Raw genomic sequence first — 15,459 nt, forward strand, 5'->3', positions numbered from 1 at the left:
AAATGACTCTTTACATTGACTACTCTCTTTTATTTTTGGAACAAGAGAGGATGGAATTGATAAATACTTGATTTTTTTTTTTTTTTTTTTTGGAGCTAAAATTGAAATTGATTTTTACATATGGTAGCTCTTTTGATACATAACAAAAAGAAACAAAAAAAATTACATGACACTTTGCAAGAGGTAGCCCTTTTTGATGCACCCAGTTAAATTCGATGGTTGTCTTTCTTAATGTAACCTCCACCTTCTATCCCAACCAACCAAAGAACAAGCTAGTCAAGTTTCGTTCAGTATTCTAAAGTGATTGGCAATCGTGACTTCCTATCAAACACCTTGAAGATCGAGGCCATACATGTATTGGTAGATCGTGCGCGTGCAAATTTCTTATCACTATGTGAATTGTGCTAGAATCAGGGTGCCTAAATATCTAGACTAAGACTCCTAATAATTACATATTTGCACAAGAGTCAACATTTCAAGGTAAATGAGCTCCATTTTTATGATTTTTTTAATTTTTTAATTTTTAATTTTGATTTTTCAATTTTTTTGGAATTTTTCAATTTTTTCAAAAAGATGGAGTTCTTGTTTTCAATTATGGCATATTATCAAAGTATCTACTTTTCACCCCCAAACCTAAACTAAACATTGTCCTCAATGTTTCAAAATATGAACAAAATTATAATACAACATATGAAGAGGATCATGTTGAGTAGAGAAAAAGGAAAGAGAATACCCGATTTCGGCGAAAGCAATATTAGAACTCCGTTATTCAAGGCAAGAATCCAACATATGTCAGCCGAGATCATATTGGATTAGCAAAATATATACAAAAGGAACAAAAAGGTTTTTAAGAAATTTTATCTACTGGATTATATACAAAAAAAATTCACCATACACTAACAATCTAAAGAGTTGAGGATCAACCCAAAAGACAAAGTGTAGAGGTTTCAACAGCTTCACACAATAATAATATGGTAGGCATGCAAGTGAAGCTGTGAAACAAAATGAGCTACCCCCAAACCTGGATTTTACAGAAGATATAATTTTGAAAACAAAATCGCGCAGTTTCGGGGGTTCATCATGCACAAGGTCTAGCTCGAAATGAACTGTGCTAGGGACGGGCAAACATGCTAATTCCAACTGTGGTTCCTCAAATGTATTATACTTAGAAGCAAAATAGTCCAAGAGGACTTGGGAAGCACACAGTTCGAAACCTAGGTTGGGGACTCTCAGAAAAGTCGGTTTGACAATATGGGTACAAACCAAATCTAGGTTGGGTGGAAGGCCATCAGATTGTGACTCATGTAGGAAGATAGGCACATCATTATTAATCACATCAACATCTCCTAAGTCTTCTACAAGTGTCACAACATGCTCACAATCATCAAACAAATTGGCAAGATCACAATCAGAGTCATCAACATCATCAACAGATTCATTCTCATGCATCGACAAATCAGGAGAAATATCACAATGTGACCTAGGTAGAGAATCAGACACATCAAATATATTTTCATGCATATTAGTGTCTACAGAATATTCAACTATTCCTATGTCATGCTCATCTTCACAGAATAATTGTACGAATCCCATGTCAATATCAAAATCATATGAATTACAATGAGTATTAGAAAGAACAACATGCATGAAGGTCGAGGGCGAGAAGCCATATGTTTTTGAACCAACCGGTTCCACAATATTTTCATGTTCTTCTAACATATCATCATAATCATCATAATCATCATCATGGTAGCATGCATATTGGTCCTCATTAACAGTGGTGGTGTCATTAGTCGATTCATGTTCCTCTAAATTAGGTTCATATTCAACATTATTTACATGAATGGGACTAGACACTTCATTAGGGACAACATACATTTCCTCATGAATTTCCTCCTTTTGTAGGTGAAGCAAAATCTGATCTAAATATGCATGAATTCGTGATGTAGATCTATCATAGTCTTGCTTACTGAGTCTTAAAGCTTCTGTGGTGGAGTCTAAATTCATGGGAGTACCAAATTCTTCATGTTCAAATTGTGGTGAATGGTACATGTGTGCATGGTCATTAGGGTTCATGTATTGCGGCTCGGGACTTTGAAAATGTCCATAATAATTCCTATGACTATTGACATCATGGTCCGTGGAAGGTTCATAACGTGAAGTTTGTCCATATGCAAGTTCTCTAAGGGATTTGTTGTACTCCCCAACTGTAGAAAAAGATCTATTCATGATTGGGCTCAAAAGCTAAGTAAAGAGTTTACAAAGCTCAAAATTTGGTTTTTAAAGGGTTTGGATTTTTGGGAAAAATTTGGTTTTGGTGGGAGACATTTTTTTTTGGTTTTTTTAGAATTTGGGAGCAAGTTTGGTTTTAATGGGTTAAAGAAGAAAAAATTTGGTTGTTAAAATGGGAGCAAGAAAAATTTGGTTTTTGAATGGGAGAAAAGTAATTTTTTTTTTTTTTTTTTTTTTAAAGAAAAAAAAATTTGGTTTTTGAATGGGAGCAAGCCCGCTGTTGGTTTTGTGTTTGCTTTGGCTCAGCTGGTTTGAAAACGTTTGGTGAAACTGAGTCCAAAATCTCGGCCTAGAATTTGGGTACTCGGCCCACTAACGAGTTAACCTAGCGTGATCGGTTACAAGCTCAGCTGGGTTTAAAAACCCAGAATACAAAATACCAGTCCAAATTAAACAAGCTCACAAAAATTAAATACAAGCCCACAAATTAAACAAACAAGCCCACAGAAATTAATTACAAACCCAACGGAAAATAAAAAGCCCAAAAATTGGCTTTATTATTACAAGCCCACAATTAAAAATTGGAAGCCCACAATTCGGGTTCTCTTAAATGGGTTACCTTTTAAGCACAGCCCAGCTGCTCTGATATTGTTGCAAAAACCCAGTTGGGCTTTGGTTCTTTTCCTTGGTGGCGTCCCAGCAGAGGAAAAACAGGTTCAGAACAGCAGGTCCAACAGCAAATGAAGTGAAGCAGATGCAGATGCAAGTGCGATGAAGTGAAATGCAAAAATAGCTAATAAAACTACAAGAAAAACACAGCACCAGTCCCCGGCAACGGCGCCAAAAACTTGGTGGACCCGAAGATGCGTGTAAAATTTAAGCGAAATGAAACGGGCCTACAGTAATACCGAAAGTGCACGGTCGTCAGTTGTAGCTCGTGCAAGTACGGGTCGATCCACAGAGACTGGGGGTGTTTTGTAGTGTTTAGCTATTTTGGGTTCTAGTTGCTATTGTTGGGCTTTGGGTACCAATGGATTTTGGTAACCAATGGGTTATGATTGTGCTTTGGGCCTTTGAGTTCTTTGGGAATGAACTGGGCTTTAGCTTTAGCCTATCAGTACACTAGGCTTTTGGAGAGAACTGTGGACTGGGCTTAACAGTTCACTTGTGAACTGGGATTGGTAGTGAACTAGGCTTTGGTTTTGAATTTGGGCTTGGGTTCTTTTGATGTGTACTGGGCTTGGTAACAATGAACTGGGCCTTAGGCCTTAACCTGAAATGTGGTCTTAGCTGAGGCAAGCTCAGTTGCAGCAGCAGCAGTGGCTTCAGCAGCAGCAGCAGAAGGGGGAGAACAAGGCAGCAGAAGCAAAGGCAGACAGGAAACAAAATCACACAGGGCCAAGGATGGCATTTACAATGACAATGAAGATGGTAGTGAAACAAACTAACAATGATCATGGGAAAGAAGCAATAATCAGTGGCAATGAGGCACAAAGGCAGTTAGCCTAAGGCAAGGGAGCAGCAATGAAACAAAATGGTAACAGTGGAAGTTAACAGGAAACAAAACCAAATAAACCAAGGCTGTTAGCCAAGGGCAGTGGGAGAACAAGGCACAAAGGAAGCTAGCCTAAGGCAAAGAGTGAAGAAAGAACAAGATACAAAAAATGAAAGGCAAAGTTGGGAGCCTAGGCATACATCTAGAGTGGGAAGAGAACCAGTTTTCTCACAGTCACTAGTGAGCACTAGTTTCTCCCCACTGCTCAATCAATCCAATGCTTCAAAGGCTTTAGCCTAACATTCACACAAAACAGTAAACATCACAACTAGGTTATGAATCCACCTTGTGACCTAGCCAGACAATGTAATTCTAGGTTGAATTCCTAATGGAACTAAGTGACAGCTAAGGTCAACTTATGATCCTAAGCATACAAATGGAATGGAAAGAGAATAAGCTTGCTATGAGCACTAATTTCTCCCATTGCTCAATCAAAACAATGTACATGAATTATAACCTAGCATTCCACCACTAACAGTGACTTAAGGCATCATCTCAGCCTAGCTATACACATACACATGAGAACTCACATAACAGCAACAACAACAAAACAATTACTAAACAGAGCATTGAACTGAACATAAACAAACACAGAAGACATAAAACAAAAACATGAACTGAATTGAAACACAAAAACAGCAACTGAATTGAAACTGAATAAGAGTAATGGAATAAACATAAAAATAGTTGAAAATTAAACACTAACCCTTGAGACACTGGCTATTCCAGTGCTCTTGGGTGACACACTGGCTAACCCAGGCATAAAACCTCACACACAAACCCACAGTTCCCTTTTATACCCAATACCCAATTTAGGGTTTATAGAAAAATACCCAAATTCAAACAGTGAAATTAGGTATATGATTTACCTAATTTTTGACAGTACAAATTGAACCCATAACTAATTCATTGCTTCTCCTAACAGAAATTAGGGTTTTCTATAAAAATCCCAAAAATTGAGAAATTAGGGTTTCGTAAAATCTTACTTTGATGGCGCAATTTCTTCAATCAATCGCTGACCCATCCTTCCTCTGACTTCACTGCTCCTTCCCATGCCTTTTCTAGCTTCGATTGATAACATGCAATCATTCTCATCAATTCCACACGTCACTGAAATCGTGTGATGTTGATGAAGTTGATTGAAAGTTACCATGTGCGGTAGGTGGTGGTGATGATAAAGAAGGTGGTGTGGTTGTGGCAGAGGTATGGTGGCGGAATGGGTGTTGCAGTTGCAGCTCTGCAACTGTCGGGTGGAGGAGAAGAAGAAAGAAAGAGGAGAAGAATGGGTCGACAGTTTAGGGTATAGGGTATCCGTTTTTAGGGTGTTGAGCGGGCGCATCAAAGTTAGATGTTGGCGAAGCTGAGCCACTGGAATCGAAGCTGGTAGGTAAATCGGACGGCTCCGCATGAAGAGGCTGGTATCGACCGTCGGATGTCTTGATACAACGAAGTTAACGGCTCTAGATGGGGTTAGGTGTTGAAGTGTTAAGCGGAAGTATCGAGATTTGATGCGCAGGCAAAGAAGCGACCGTAGGATCTAAATGTGATCTAATCTGAAGGCTTGGAATTTAGGCACTATGGTGTTTTGCAGGTACTTCAGATTTTGAAGAACGATGAAGAAGCGACCATTGGATGATGAGATGGATCCAATCTAACGGCTTAGAATGGAGGCGGGTATGGATATAGAAAATGGGTTTGGGTAAGGGTTTTGGGCCTTGGGTATGCCAAGCCCATATCTTCTTTAAGAACAATTCTTCCTTCTTGAGCCCATTCCTAGCTTTTTGGACGTGCGCTCCATTCTTTGCGGCTTCCTTGCGTAATTTCTTCCGGCTTTTCACCACTCTTCAGCTCTTTTCCGCTCCGCAAGTCATCCAGACTTTATTTATTACCTAAAAATGCAAAATTAAGTAAGAAAAATATTTATTCTTGAAAACAATGAAAATACAGAATATGGGATAAAATGTAGAATTAATGCACAAAAGATGAGTTAAATGCCAACAAAAAGGGATAAATATATACATTATTTGGCACTCATCAGTGGATGAATGACATGCAAAAGTGCAGGAACAACTAGGGCTGCACAAACCCGACCCTACCCGCCGGTCCGACCCAATGTTCAGCCGGGTAGGTCGGGTTTGGACTCACCCGCCACCCTACCCGTTGATGGCGGGTATTTGAAGCTATCATCTGTAGTCGACTCAACATTAAAAAGGGTAGGTTTTCACCCGATCCACATTTCAGCGGGTTGGGTCGGACGGGTGACGGGTTTACCCGTCGTAAAACAGATGAGAACTGAGAAGTATCTTATTTACAATAACTATAGTCTATAACTCTTAAAGAAGATAAAAGCTGACCCCATGTCCAAGTGTTAGGCAGCAATTAAAATTGTTTAAAGGTGCAGAAAGATAAAGCTAACAATAGTAACAACAAATGAGTTCAAAGCTCAAAAGAGAAAAGACAGTACATTGCATAGAAATGAGTTCAAAGCTCAAAAAAAAAAAAAAACAGTGCATTGCTGATCCATACTATTTGCAACATTCTCCCTCAAAAGATTTGGATGTTCTACCCCCCAACAGTGAACTAAGCCATCACCTTGTCTAAGACAATAGGAATCAATCATCATCTACGATGATGGAAGAAGTAGCAAGGTCACCAAATAGCTCTGCAATTTTGCAAAAAAAAAAAGTGAACAATTAGTAAAACTAAATCAGCCTTCATGACATATTGTTTACATGCTACAGGTAATATGATCTACAAGAAACCTAACAGGTACTGTGCTCTATAAGAAACAGTTGATGTCATTAATCAAATCATGCTCTATAAGAAACAGTTGATGTCATTGATTAAATCATCCATTGTAAACAGTCAAGTAAGGGGTGAAAGATCCAGTTAAATACTAACATTACGGTCCATTGAAAACTAACATGTTAGGCATCAAAAATTATGAACTGGAAAAGAAAATCAAAAGGTAATTATCTACCAACCAAGACATGTCTGTTGAGTCATTGAAATAATATAAACTTAAAAACAACATAAACTTAAAAGGAACCAAGAAAGTATTAAAAGTAGCATACCCAACTCAAGAATATCAATCTTCTCCTCCTACACTCCAAGGCTAGAAGAATCCATGTCAATCGGAGTACTAACCAATTTTGTAATAAAATTAAGGCCTCCAGTGCCCAGCTGATGCTCCAGGGCCAGGCACATGACCAGAACGCCGTGGAAGTTGAGGCGGAGGTCCCATTTGCGATACAATTCCATGTACAACTGGAAGATTTGAAGCAGAATCATCTTCTGAGATTTCAACCATGATAAGTGGTAACCTGCACATAAGAAACAAGTGACAACTCAATACAAAATGAAATGACTCTAATGGTGTCATTAAAGACTGAAAACTCAATCCTGATTCCTGAATTACATGAAAAAACTATAGAAGGTATGCTGATAACATCAATAACCAGGTTAAATGATGGGGGTCCAAACCCAATTGAATTTATGCAACATATAATCAAAATCTGAAATCTAAAAAACTTGAATAGCTATTATAGCTTCGTACTGTCAAATTTCTAGAAATGAAAAAAATAAAAATAAATCAAAGAACAAAGATAAACCCAATCCATTAAACGAAAAAATGGAACAGATTTCAATCACAGTACATCAAACAATCAGATTCAAATTCAAATTAAAAACTAACATAAACCCTAACCATGAGATGGTATTACAATCAAACTCCAAGTATCAAAAAATCAAATTAAAATCATAGTAAACCCTAATAAACAGATTCAAATCAAACAACATGAACCCTAACAATCATCTTTGATTGAATCATGAGATGAAATTACCTCACGTTGTTGCCTTGTTGGTGTTACTGGTGATGAATAGATCACGGTACTGGTGGTGATTTGATCTTTGAAGAGTGACTCTGAACTCTGGTGGAGAAGAGAAACTGAGAGGGAGACTCAGAGAAGTGAGAACTGAAAAATGAAAAGAGAAACCGAGAAAGTGGAGTCGGTCGATTAGGTATTTAGGTTGATTTAGGTTTTACTCTTGCTAAAGGATTTAACGGCTGGGATTGTGGATGGGAAGTAATCCAAGGGTAATGGATGGCTTGATGATTTCTAGGCGGGTGAGCGGGTAGGTCGGGTTTTATAAGGGGCGAGTCATGGTCGGCCCAATACTTGGCGGGTTTCAAACGGGGCTAGTCATAGTCGACTCGTGTGTTATGTGGGTAGGGTTGGATGCGGGTAAAAACTGTCGGGTGTGGGTCGGGCCGGCGGGTAGGGTCGGGTTTGTGAAGCCCTAGGAACAACAATCAAAGAAACCAAACCCGGTAGAATTGCAGCCTAAGCCCAAGTAGTCCACCCAACCGTCTGTTGAATGGAAAATTTCTTGTTTGGTCCTAAGACCATAAGGTTATTTATAGTAGGGTCCAACTAGAATTTTCTTTTATCTAAAGGTCCATAATTAATTAAAACGTGAAAATGACCACAATACCCTGACTACCAAACGTGTGTGTCTACATGCTCATTATATCGAGTACATATCTGCTACACAGTTTATGAAATTTGAGTACATATCCGCTACACTGCTTACATAATTTGAGTACATATCTGCTACACTGCTTACAGGTTAAAAAAAAAAAAACAGGATCTCTCTAGTGCTCCACTCCCATTGGACCACTTCCTCCAAAAAGCACCAACACTCGTAACATCAGACATATTGAACCTGTAAATGTGACCAAAATGTAACAATTAAAACATAACAACAATCAATATATGAATAACAGAACAAAAATGAATAGTACAAGTAATATGACAACATCAAAATTAATACTACCTAACGATGGTTCAGTTTTATTTCGGTATTCCATATATGTGTTGACAAAATCATAAGAATTAACTGACTAAAATCTATGTATAAAACAGATTCAAAGAGCAACTTTTTCAGTATTCAATATATGTATTGTTAATTCACTGTCTAAAACAACTCCATGAAGAAAAATAACTAAATCGAGAGTCTTATTTCAGTATCGCATATATGTACTTATGGATGAAACAACAACAAGTGATAAAACTAAGAATAAAACATAATAAAAAAGCAGTTTGTATCAGTATGCCACATATGTACTGCTGATTCATGAACTAAAAAATAACTGCATGGAATGAATCTATAAAAAAACAGAATCGAAAGAGTATTATTTAAGTATGGAAGATTTGTACTTATGGATCAAACAACAACAAGTGATAAAACTAAGAATAGAACAGAATCAAAAGTAGTTTGTATTAGTATGCGACATATGTACTGCTAGACAATACCCTTGAAACAATAAACAAGCATGATTTTCTTAGAAAATAAAGAACGAAAATAACAAGAAAATCAAATTGAGAGTTCAAATAAGCTAAAAACATCATAATCTAATCAAAAAATCGAATAATTACGATTAAGATTCATAAAAACAGTACGTCATATACGTACTGATGGTTAATACACAAGCAAAACATATATATGCATAGTATACACAGAAAATCAGTACGTCATATACGTACTGATGGTTAATACACAAAACCAAACAGAAACAAAACCAAAAGCCAAGAAAATGAAACTAAAATATCAGATCTCCAAATGAAACGAACGTAAAGTTTTATTTTATAACTAGATCTGGACTATTTTCATCAAAAACCACCAGTACATCATATACGTATTGATGATTAATACACAAAAGCAAATTAAAAACAAACCAAAGACCAACAAAATGAAACTAAAAAATCAGATATACTAATGAAATGAACCTAAAACATGATTATGTATCTAGATCTGAAGTATTTTTATAAAAATTGAAGTAAAAAAATTAACGAATCAAGAATAAAGATCGTAAACACACAAAAAACCGAGTTCAATTCCTATTTCCGTAACCCAAAAATCTTAAGTCTTAATTTCTCTCCAAGGAATCAAGAGATATATGTACTGCTGAATCATACAAATTAAGTGATAATCCATGAGTAAAACAAAATCAAAGCCGATCTAAAACCTAATAAATTAATAACAAAAACTGTAAATCATCAAAATCAGTTTATAAAGCTAGGTTTTTGTCAGTACTGCAGATATGTACTGTTGGTTCATACACAAAAATGAACTGAAAAAAATCTAGAACCAATAAAATGAAACTGATATAATCAAAACTACTGACGAAATGAACAAAAAAGGTGATCATCCGTCTAGATCTGAACTATTTTATAAAAAAATAAACAATCAAGCATAGAGATCAAAACATAATCAAACATCCATAAAACTATTAGATACTAGAAACCCTAAGATAAACATTACTAGAAGAAAATTGATTAAAAAAAACCTAGACTAACATCAACAGTAAGAAAATCAACTTACCAAAAACTTCATATAAATAATCGAGCTTGGATTCGCGGATCGATCTATATCTTGCAAAAATCTTCATGGGATTATCTCTTCTCTGATAGACAAAACGGGAGAGAACGAAAAAAAGAAGAAGATTTTCTCTACTAGTAGCGAGAGGAAAGAGAAAAAAAAAACGAATCTGGAAAAAAAATGGTTCATCTAAAGTTTATATTCTATTACACTAGGGGGTATTTTGGAGATATCAAAAAAAGTACATGACTTTCTCACACGTATATGGACCTGGAGTTAAACTTTTTGGTCCAATTTCTTTTTTTATTTAAATCTTTGGACCTATGATTACTGGGCTTTAGTGGATGGACCTTCCACTAACTAAGACTACTATATTAGTACCTATTGGTAATTCCTACCTGTTGAATTTCATTGTAAGTCAAAGTGGCACTCAATGGATTTGCAGCCATAGCAGTTACAAACATCGCCGACGATATCACAGATGTTTGAAAACAAGTAAGCATGAACCAAGATCCTAACTAATGTTCTGTGCCATCTCCAACATTACTACCACAAGCAACACAAAGGGATTTCACAAGTGGAAGAAAACCCACCAGCCCTAGCAGAAACAGAAGGAATTGCAGGTGCTAAAAGTGCTTCACTGAAAACCATACTGTAACCTAACCCCAGCGAAGAACTACTGAAAAGCTTCGTAAATGGATAATTCACGGTAGAGAGGAGAGGAAGAAGAAAAGAAATCAAAGAAGAAGAAGAAGATAAAAAAAAAAATAAAAAAAAAAAGCGAAACCTAATTTTGTAAAGTATGGGTTTGGGAGAAATTTTTTCACCAAAACTGAGTGCGTGCATGAACTTCTCCGTACGTGTATTTCACGGTGAAGAAAAATTGAAAAATGGGTTTGCGTGTAGTTTTCACTTCTTGAAATAACCGTGTTGCCCACAAGCCCATCTAATTTGGAGTAGTGCCCTAATCAGGACTCCGAGTCACAAAGAAAAGATGCCATTCATTGTCACGGCCCAATGGCTAGGTTTTTTAGGTCTTAGTCGTTTAGGCCTAGTGTTCATCGGTAAGAGTATCCTATCCGGTGTGCCATGGAGCCATACCCTACGATCTGACTTCGTGCACACTCTAATGTTTCCTTGACCTGTCGATAACTACTTAACCAATAAGAAAATCAGATTAACACAAAGATCTCGCTTGATTATCCATAACCCGATAATATAGTAATCCTTATTTGGATAACTCTCTAATCGTTTCTCAGTAACAACTCGAAAATCTCTCAATATCTTTACCTCCATATATTCCTATAAATACACTGCCTAAACCCCGTTCTCTCAATATCAATTCCTTAATCTACTTTCTTTACAAGTTTTCTTTATCGCTCTCTAGCTCTAGCTATTATTTTCAGACCAAACTTTCCAAGATGTCTTCATCAGCAGAGATTGTGTCTTTCGGTGAGATGTTGATTGATTTCGTCCCTAATGTTTCTGGTGTATCACTAGCTGAATCAGCTGGTTTCATCAAGGCTCCCGGTGGTGCTCCTGCCAATGTTGCTTGTGCTGTTAGTAAGCTCGGCGCTTCTTGTGCTTTCATCGGCAAGGTTTGCAGCCTCACCATATCTTTCTCTTGATCTAGTTCTCTGGATCCGTTTATCGTTCTATTTTTATTTATTTATCTTCTTGATGATCAGTTTCTTCGATAGAAAACCATGCATATATTTTGTCGGGTTTTGAGTTGACCTGATTGAGTTTGACCCGATTGTCAAAGCTCAGATATGTTCGTCTTTGATTAGCTTTTGATTGATATATTCTTGGTGAATTACAGTTTGGAGAAGATGAGTTTGGACACATGTTGGTTGACATATTGAAGAAGAATGGAGTGAACACCGATGGTGTTTGTTTCGACAAGGATGCAAGAACTGCACTAGCTTTCGTAACATTGAAGGCAGATGGAGAAAGGGAGTTTATGTTTTACAGAAACCCTAGTGCTGACATGTTGCTTAAAGAATCTGAGCTTAACATGGATTTGATTAAGAAAGCTAAGATATTTCACTATGGTTCTATTAGTTTGATCACTGAACCTTGTCGTTCAGCTCACATGTCTGCAATGAAAGCTGCCAAGGAAGCTGGTGCGTTACTTTCTTACGATCCGAACGTGAGGTTGCCTCTCTGGTCTTCTGCTGAAGCTGCTCGTGAAGGTATCAATAGCATCTGGACTTATGCCGATGTTATCAAGGTTAGTGATGACGAGGTAGAATTCCTTACCCAAGGGGATCCAACAGACGAGAAGAATGTTTTGTCACTTTGGCATGATGGTTTGAAGTTGCTGATGGTAACTGATGGGGAGAAGGGGTGCAGATACTTCACCAAGGTAATTCGCACACGAATTCGAAGGTCTTTTAAATTTGGTTTTTGAGATTTATTTGTTGGTATTTATATTTGTTGTAATATGTTTGAAACAGAACTTCAAAGGAGCTGTGAAGGGATTTGCGGTGAACACAGTGGATACTACAGGAGCTGGGGATGCTTTTGTTGGTTCATTCCTTTGTTCTGCTGCCAATGATTCTTCGATTTTCGAGGACGAAAATAAACTGAGAGAAGCACTTACAAGGGCCAATGCTTGTGGAGCAATTTGCACAACTGTGAAAGGAGCCATTCCAGCACTCCCGGATCTTGCTGCCGCACAGAAGCTCATCTCTAGTTCTCAGTAGAGGAATGCCGCTGCACATAAGCTCATCTAGGATTCTCACTAGGCCAATTCACTTTTATTTTCTTTTAGTTGCCACATTCTTTAAGATATCTTTGTTTATATTTGCTTTTCCATGCGACTATTTATTTTTGTGAAATTTGGATAATCTATCTAGTTTATTTTGGTATTATTATGATTCATTTATCATTCTTTTTTTAAGACCGATTTGATGTACAATACAAATCAAAAGAAGACTTGCCGGATACTATTGCAAACAAGTTGGCATTACATTACAAATTTGGAAATACTAACCAAAAGAAAACTTGCCGGATACTATTGCAAAGACATGATCAATTGAGTAAACTTTGTTCCTCATCGGTTGGTTCTGGAGCATTTCTAAAGATGAAAAAATTCTCATAGAAATAACCGGCAAGAGGTCCTCCGATCAAAGGTCCAACCCAGTAAACCCAATGATTAGTCCAGTTTCCACTCACTAGAGCAGGGCCAAATGACCTTGCAGGGTTCATTGAGGCACCGGAAAATGGACCACCGGCAATGATGTTTGCACCCACAACAAACCCAGTTAGAATGGGACCTAGCCCATCTATAGGACCTTTCTTAGGGTCAACGAGTGTTGCGTAAACTGTGAACAGCAGAGAGAATGTGAGAACGATTTCCCATACCACTCCTTGTAGAGAATCTACTCCGGCTGCAAGTGTATGAGGTGGAGTTTCCTGCAAGACGAAATTGAAATCAAAACTATTCTTAACAGGATGAGAAATCATTAGCAATTTGAAACTCGTTTGAGATGTGCGACTTACCAATCCACCTGTAAGATACTTGAGAAGAGCACAAGCTAATGCAGAAGCTAACAATTGATCGATAATGTAAAGGATGGACTTAAAAATGGAGATATGTCCACCGGCTGCAAGACCAAGGGTGACAGCAGGGTTAAGATGACCACCAGAGGTTCGTAGACCAGCGGAGATCATAACTCCGACTACTAATGCATGAGTCATAGCTACCACAAACAGGCCAACTAATGAATCCCCAAGCAGCTTGCCTAAAACAAGCGAAAACAAGACAAATATCAGTTTCTTGATACAAATTCAAGAGAAATACCAAAAAAAATGGCTAGAAAAAAATGGAGTTAGAATTGTGAATGATTACCTGCAGTCATGGCAGATCCAACACCAGCGAAGACGAAGAGGAAAGTACATACGAACTCTGCAACCAAAGCTCGCAAGCAATCCGGCTGTGCGGCCTCTCGAGGGCATCCAAAAGCTACCTTTCCCATTTTTTGATCACTCAAATAATGTGGATCAAGAACTTAAGATAGAAAAGATAAAAGTTACCAACGGAAGTTGTTTTGTTTAGAGTTGAGTAACGTCAGGTATTTATAAACCTGGCCAAATTGGGGTATACCCATTTTGTTCTCAACCATAATAGATGGTTAAGGGGTTCCTAATATGTATAAAATTACCTAATTACCCTTCTCCTAATAATAACCAAAACCATCTCTTTTGGGTTTTAGATCAAAACGTTATTAATTTCTTTCCTTCTCCTTCATCATCAATCTAATGATCAATTCCTTTCTCCTACTCTATATTTCATCATTTTCAAATGAAAAAATATCGTCGATTTTTTTTTATTGTCGATTAATCCTTTCAAACTCATTCTAGTACTTTGTTTTGTTATTTGAATGACAAATTAGATCAGAAAATTTGAAATAGTTGAATTGTAGTTACACAGTCGGCATGGTATTTGTTTGTCGAGCATGCCGATTTTTCATATTTATTTTTAGTCGGCAAGCTTATAGGATGAATAGCATGCCGACTTTTCATATTTATTTTTAGTCGGCAAGGTTATAAGATATATAGCATACCGAATTTTCAAAGAGTTTTGTTTCTGAAAGTAATATTTATAGGGTCGGCACGGTATTCATCCTTATACCTTGCCGACTTAGAACTTGAAAATTTGAACCTTGCCGACTACAGTTTAGTCGGCAAAGTTATGAAATTAAAACCTTGCCGACTAATTATGCATTTGTAACACCTTTCTCTGTATGTCGAAAATCCTAAAATCGGCAAGGTATTTTTTGTTGACCTTGCCGACTATAAGGTAGCCGGCAAGGTAAAAAGTCAATAAGATGCCGACTAGTGAAACATTTACAACAGTCTCTTGTGTGTCAAAAATAATAAAGTCGGCATCTTCATTCACCGACCTTGCCGGCCGGATATAGTCGGCATGTTATTCATCCATAGACCTTGCCGGCCAGATATAGTCGACATGTTCTTCATTCGTCGACCCTGCCGACTTTTCAAAGTTTCAGAACTAAAAGTGTTGATTTCTTCTTTAATTTTGAGTATGATTTCACACATCAGCTTTGCAATCCCCTTTTTGGAAATGTTTGGGTAGTATGTTTTCATTTCCGTTGCAAAAAAAATTCTCAAAACAATTTTTTTTCATCAAAAATCTTCCCACATGAGTTTAATCAAAAACAAAATTTGATAACTTAAATTCATAAGTTTTAATCTACTTAATTAACTCATCTAAACTCAATTAATTAACCTAATAAGAATTTTAATGTTAATTAAAGAAGGAT

The 15,459-nt window shown here is 37.1% G+C and overlaps 2 protein-coding genes across 2 annotated transcripts; one reads left to right on the forward strand and one right to left on the reverse strand.

The window, feature by feature from the left end:
* The first annotated feature begins 11,527 nt into the window (after nucleotides 1-11,527).
* Nucleotides 11,528-12,953, forward strand: LOC113303994 (fructokinase-2-like). Its single transcript, XM_026553087.1, has 3 exons — nucleotides 11,528-11,766; nucleotides 11,991-12,536; nucleotides 12,628-12,953. The coding sequence occupies exons 1-3, from the start codon at nucleotides 11,590-11,592 to the stop codon at nucleotides 12,874-12,876; spliced, it is 972 nt and encodes a 323-aa protein (XP_026408872.1). The 5' UTR covers nucleotides 11,528-11,589; the 3' UTR covers nucleotides 12,877-12,953.
* Nucleotides 12,954-13,030: 77 nt separating this feature from the next.
* On the reverse strand, nucleotides 13,031-14,212 carry LOC113303993 (aquaporin TIP4-1-like). The gene is made up of 3 exons (XM_026553086.1): nucleotides 14,025-14,212; nucleotides 13,676-13,917; nucleotides 13,031-13,588 (listed from the first exon to the last, which is right to left on the reverse strand). Exons 1-3 carry the CDS (start codon nucleotides 14,149-14,151, stop codon nucleotides 13,205-13,207), a joined length of 753 nt encoding a protein of 250 aa, XP_026408871.1. The 5' UTR covers nucleotides 14,152-14,212; the 3' UTR covers nucleotides 13,031-13,204.
* Between the last annotated feature and the right edge of the window lie 1,247 nt (nucleotides 14,213-15,459).

The sequence above is a fragment of the Papaver somniferum genome, chromosome 8 (assembly GCF_003573695.1).
Source record: "Papaver somniferum cultivar HN1 chromosome 8, ASM357369v1, whole genome shotgun sequence".
In the NCBI taxonomy this organism is placed as follows: domain Eukaryota; kingdom Viridiplantae; phylum Streptophyta; class Magnoliopsida; order Ranunculales; family Papaveraceae; genus Papaver; species Papaver somniferum.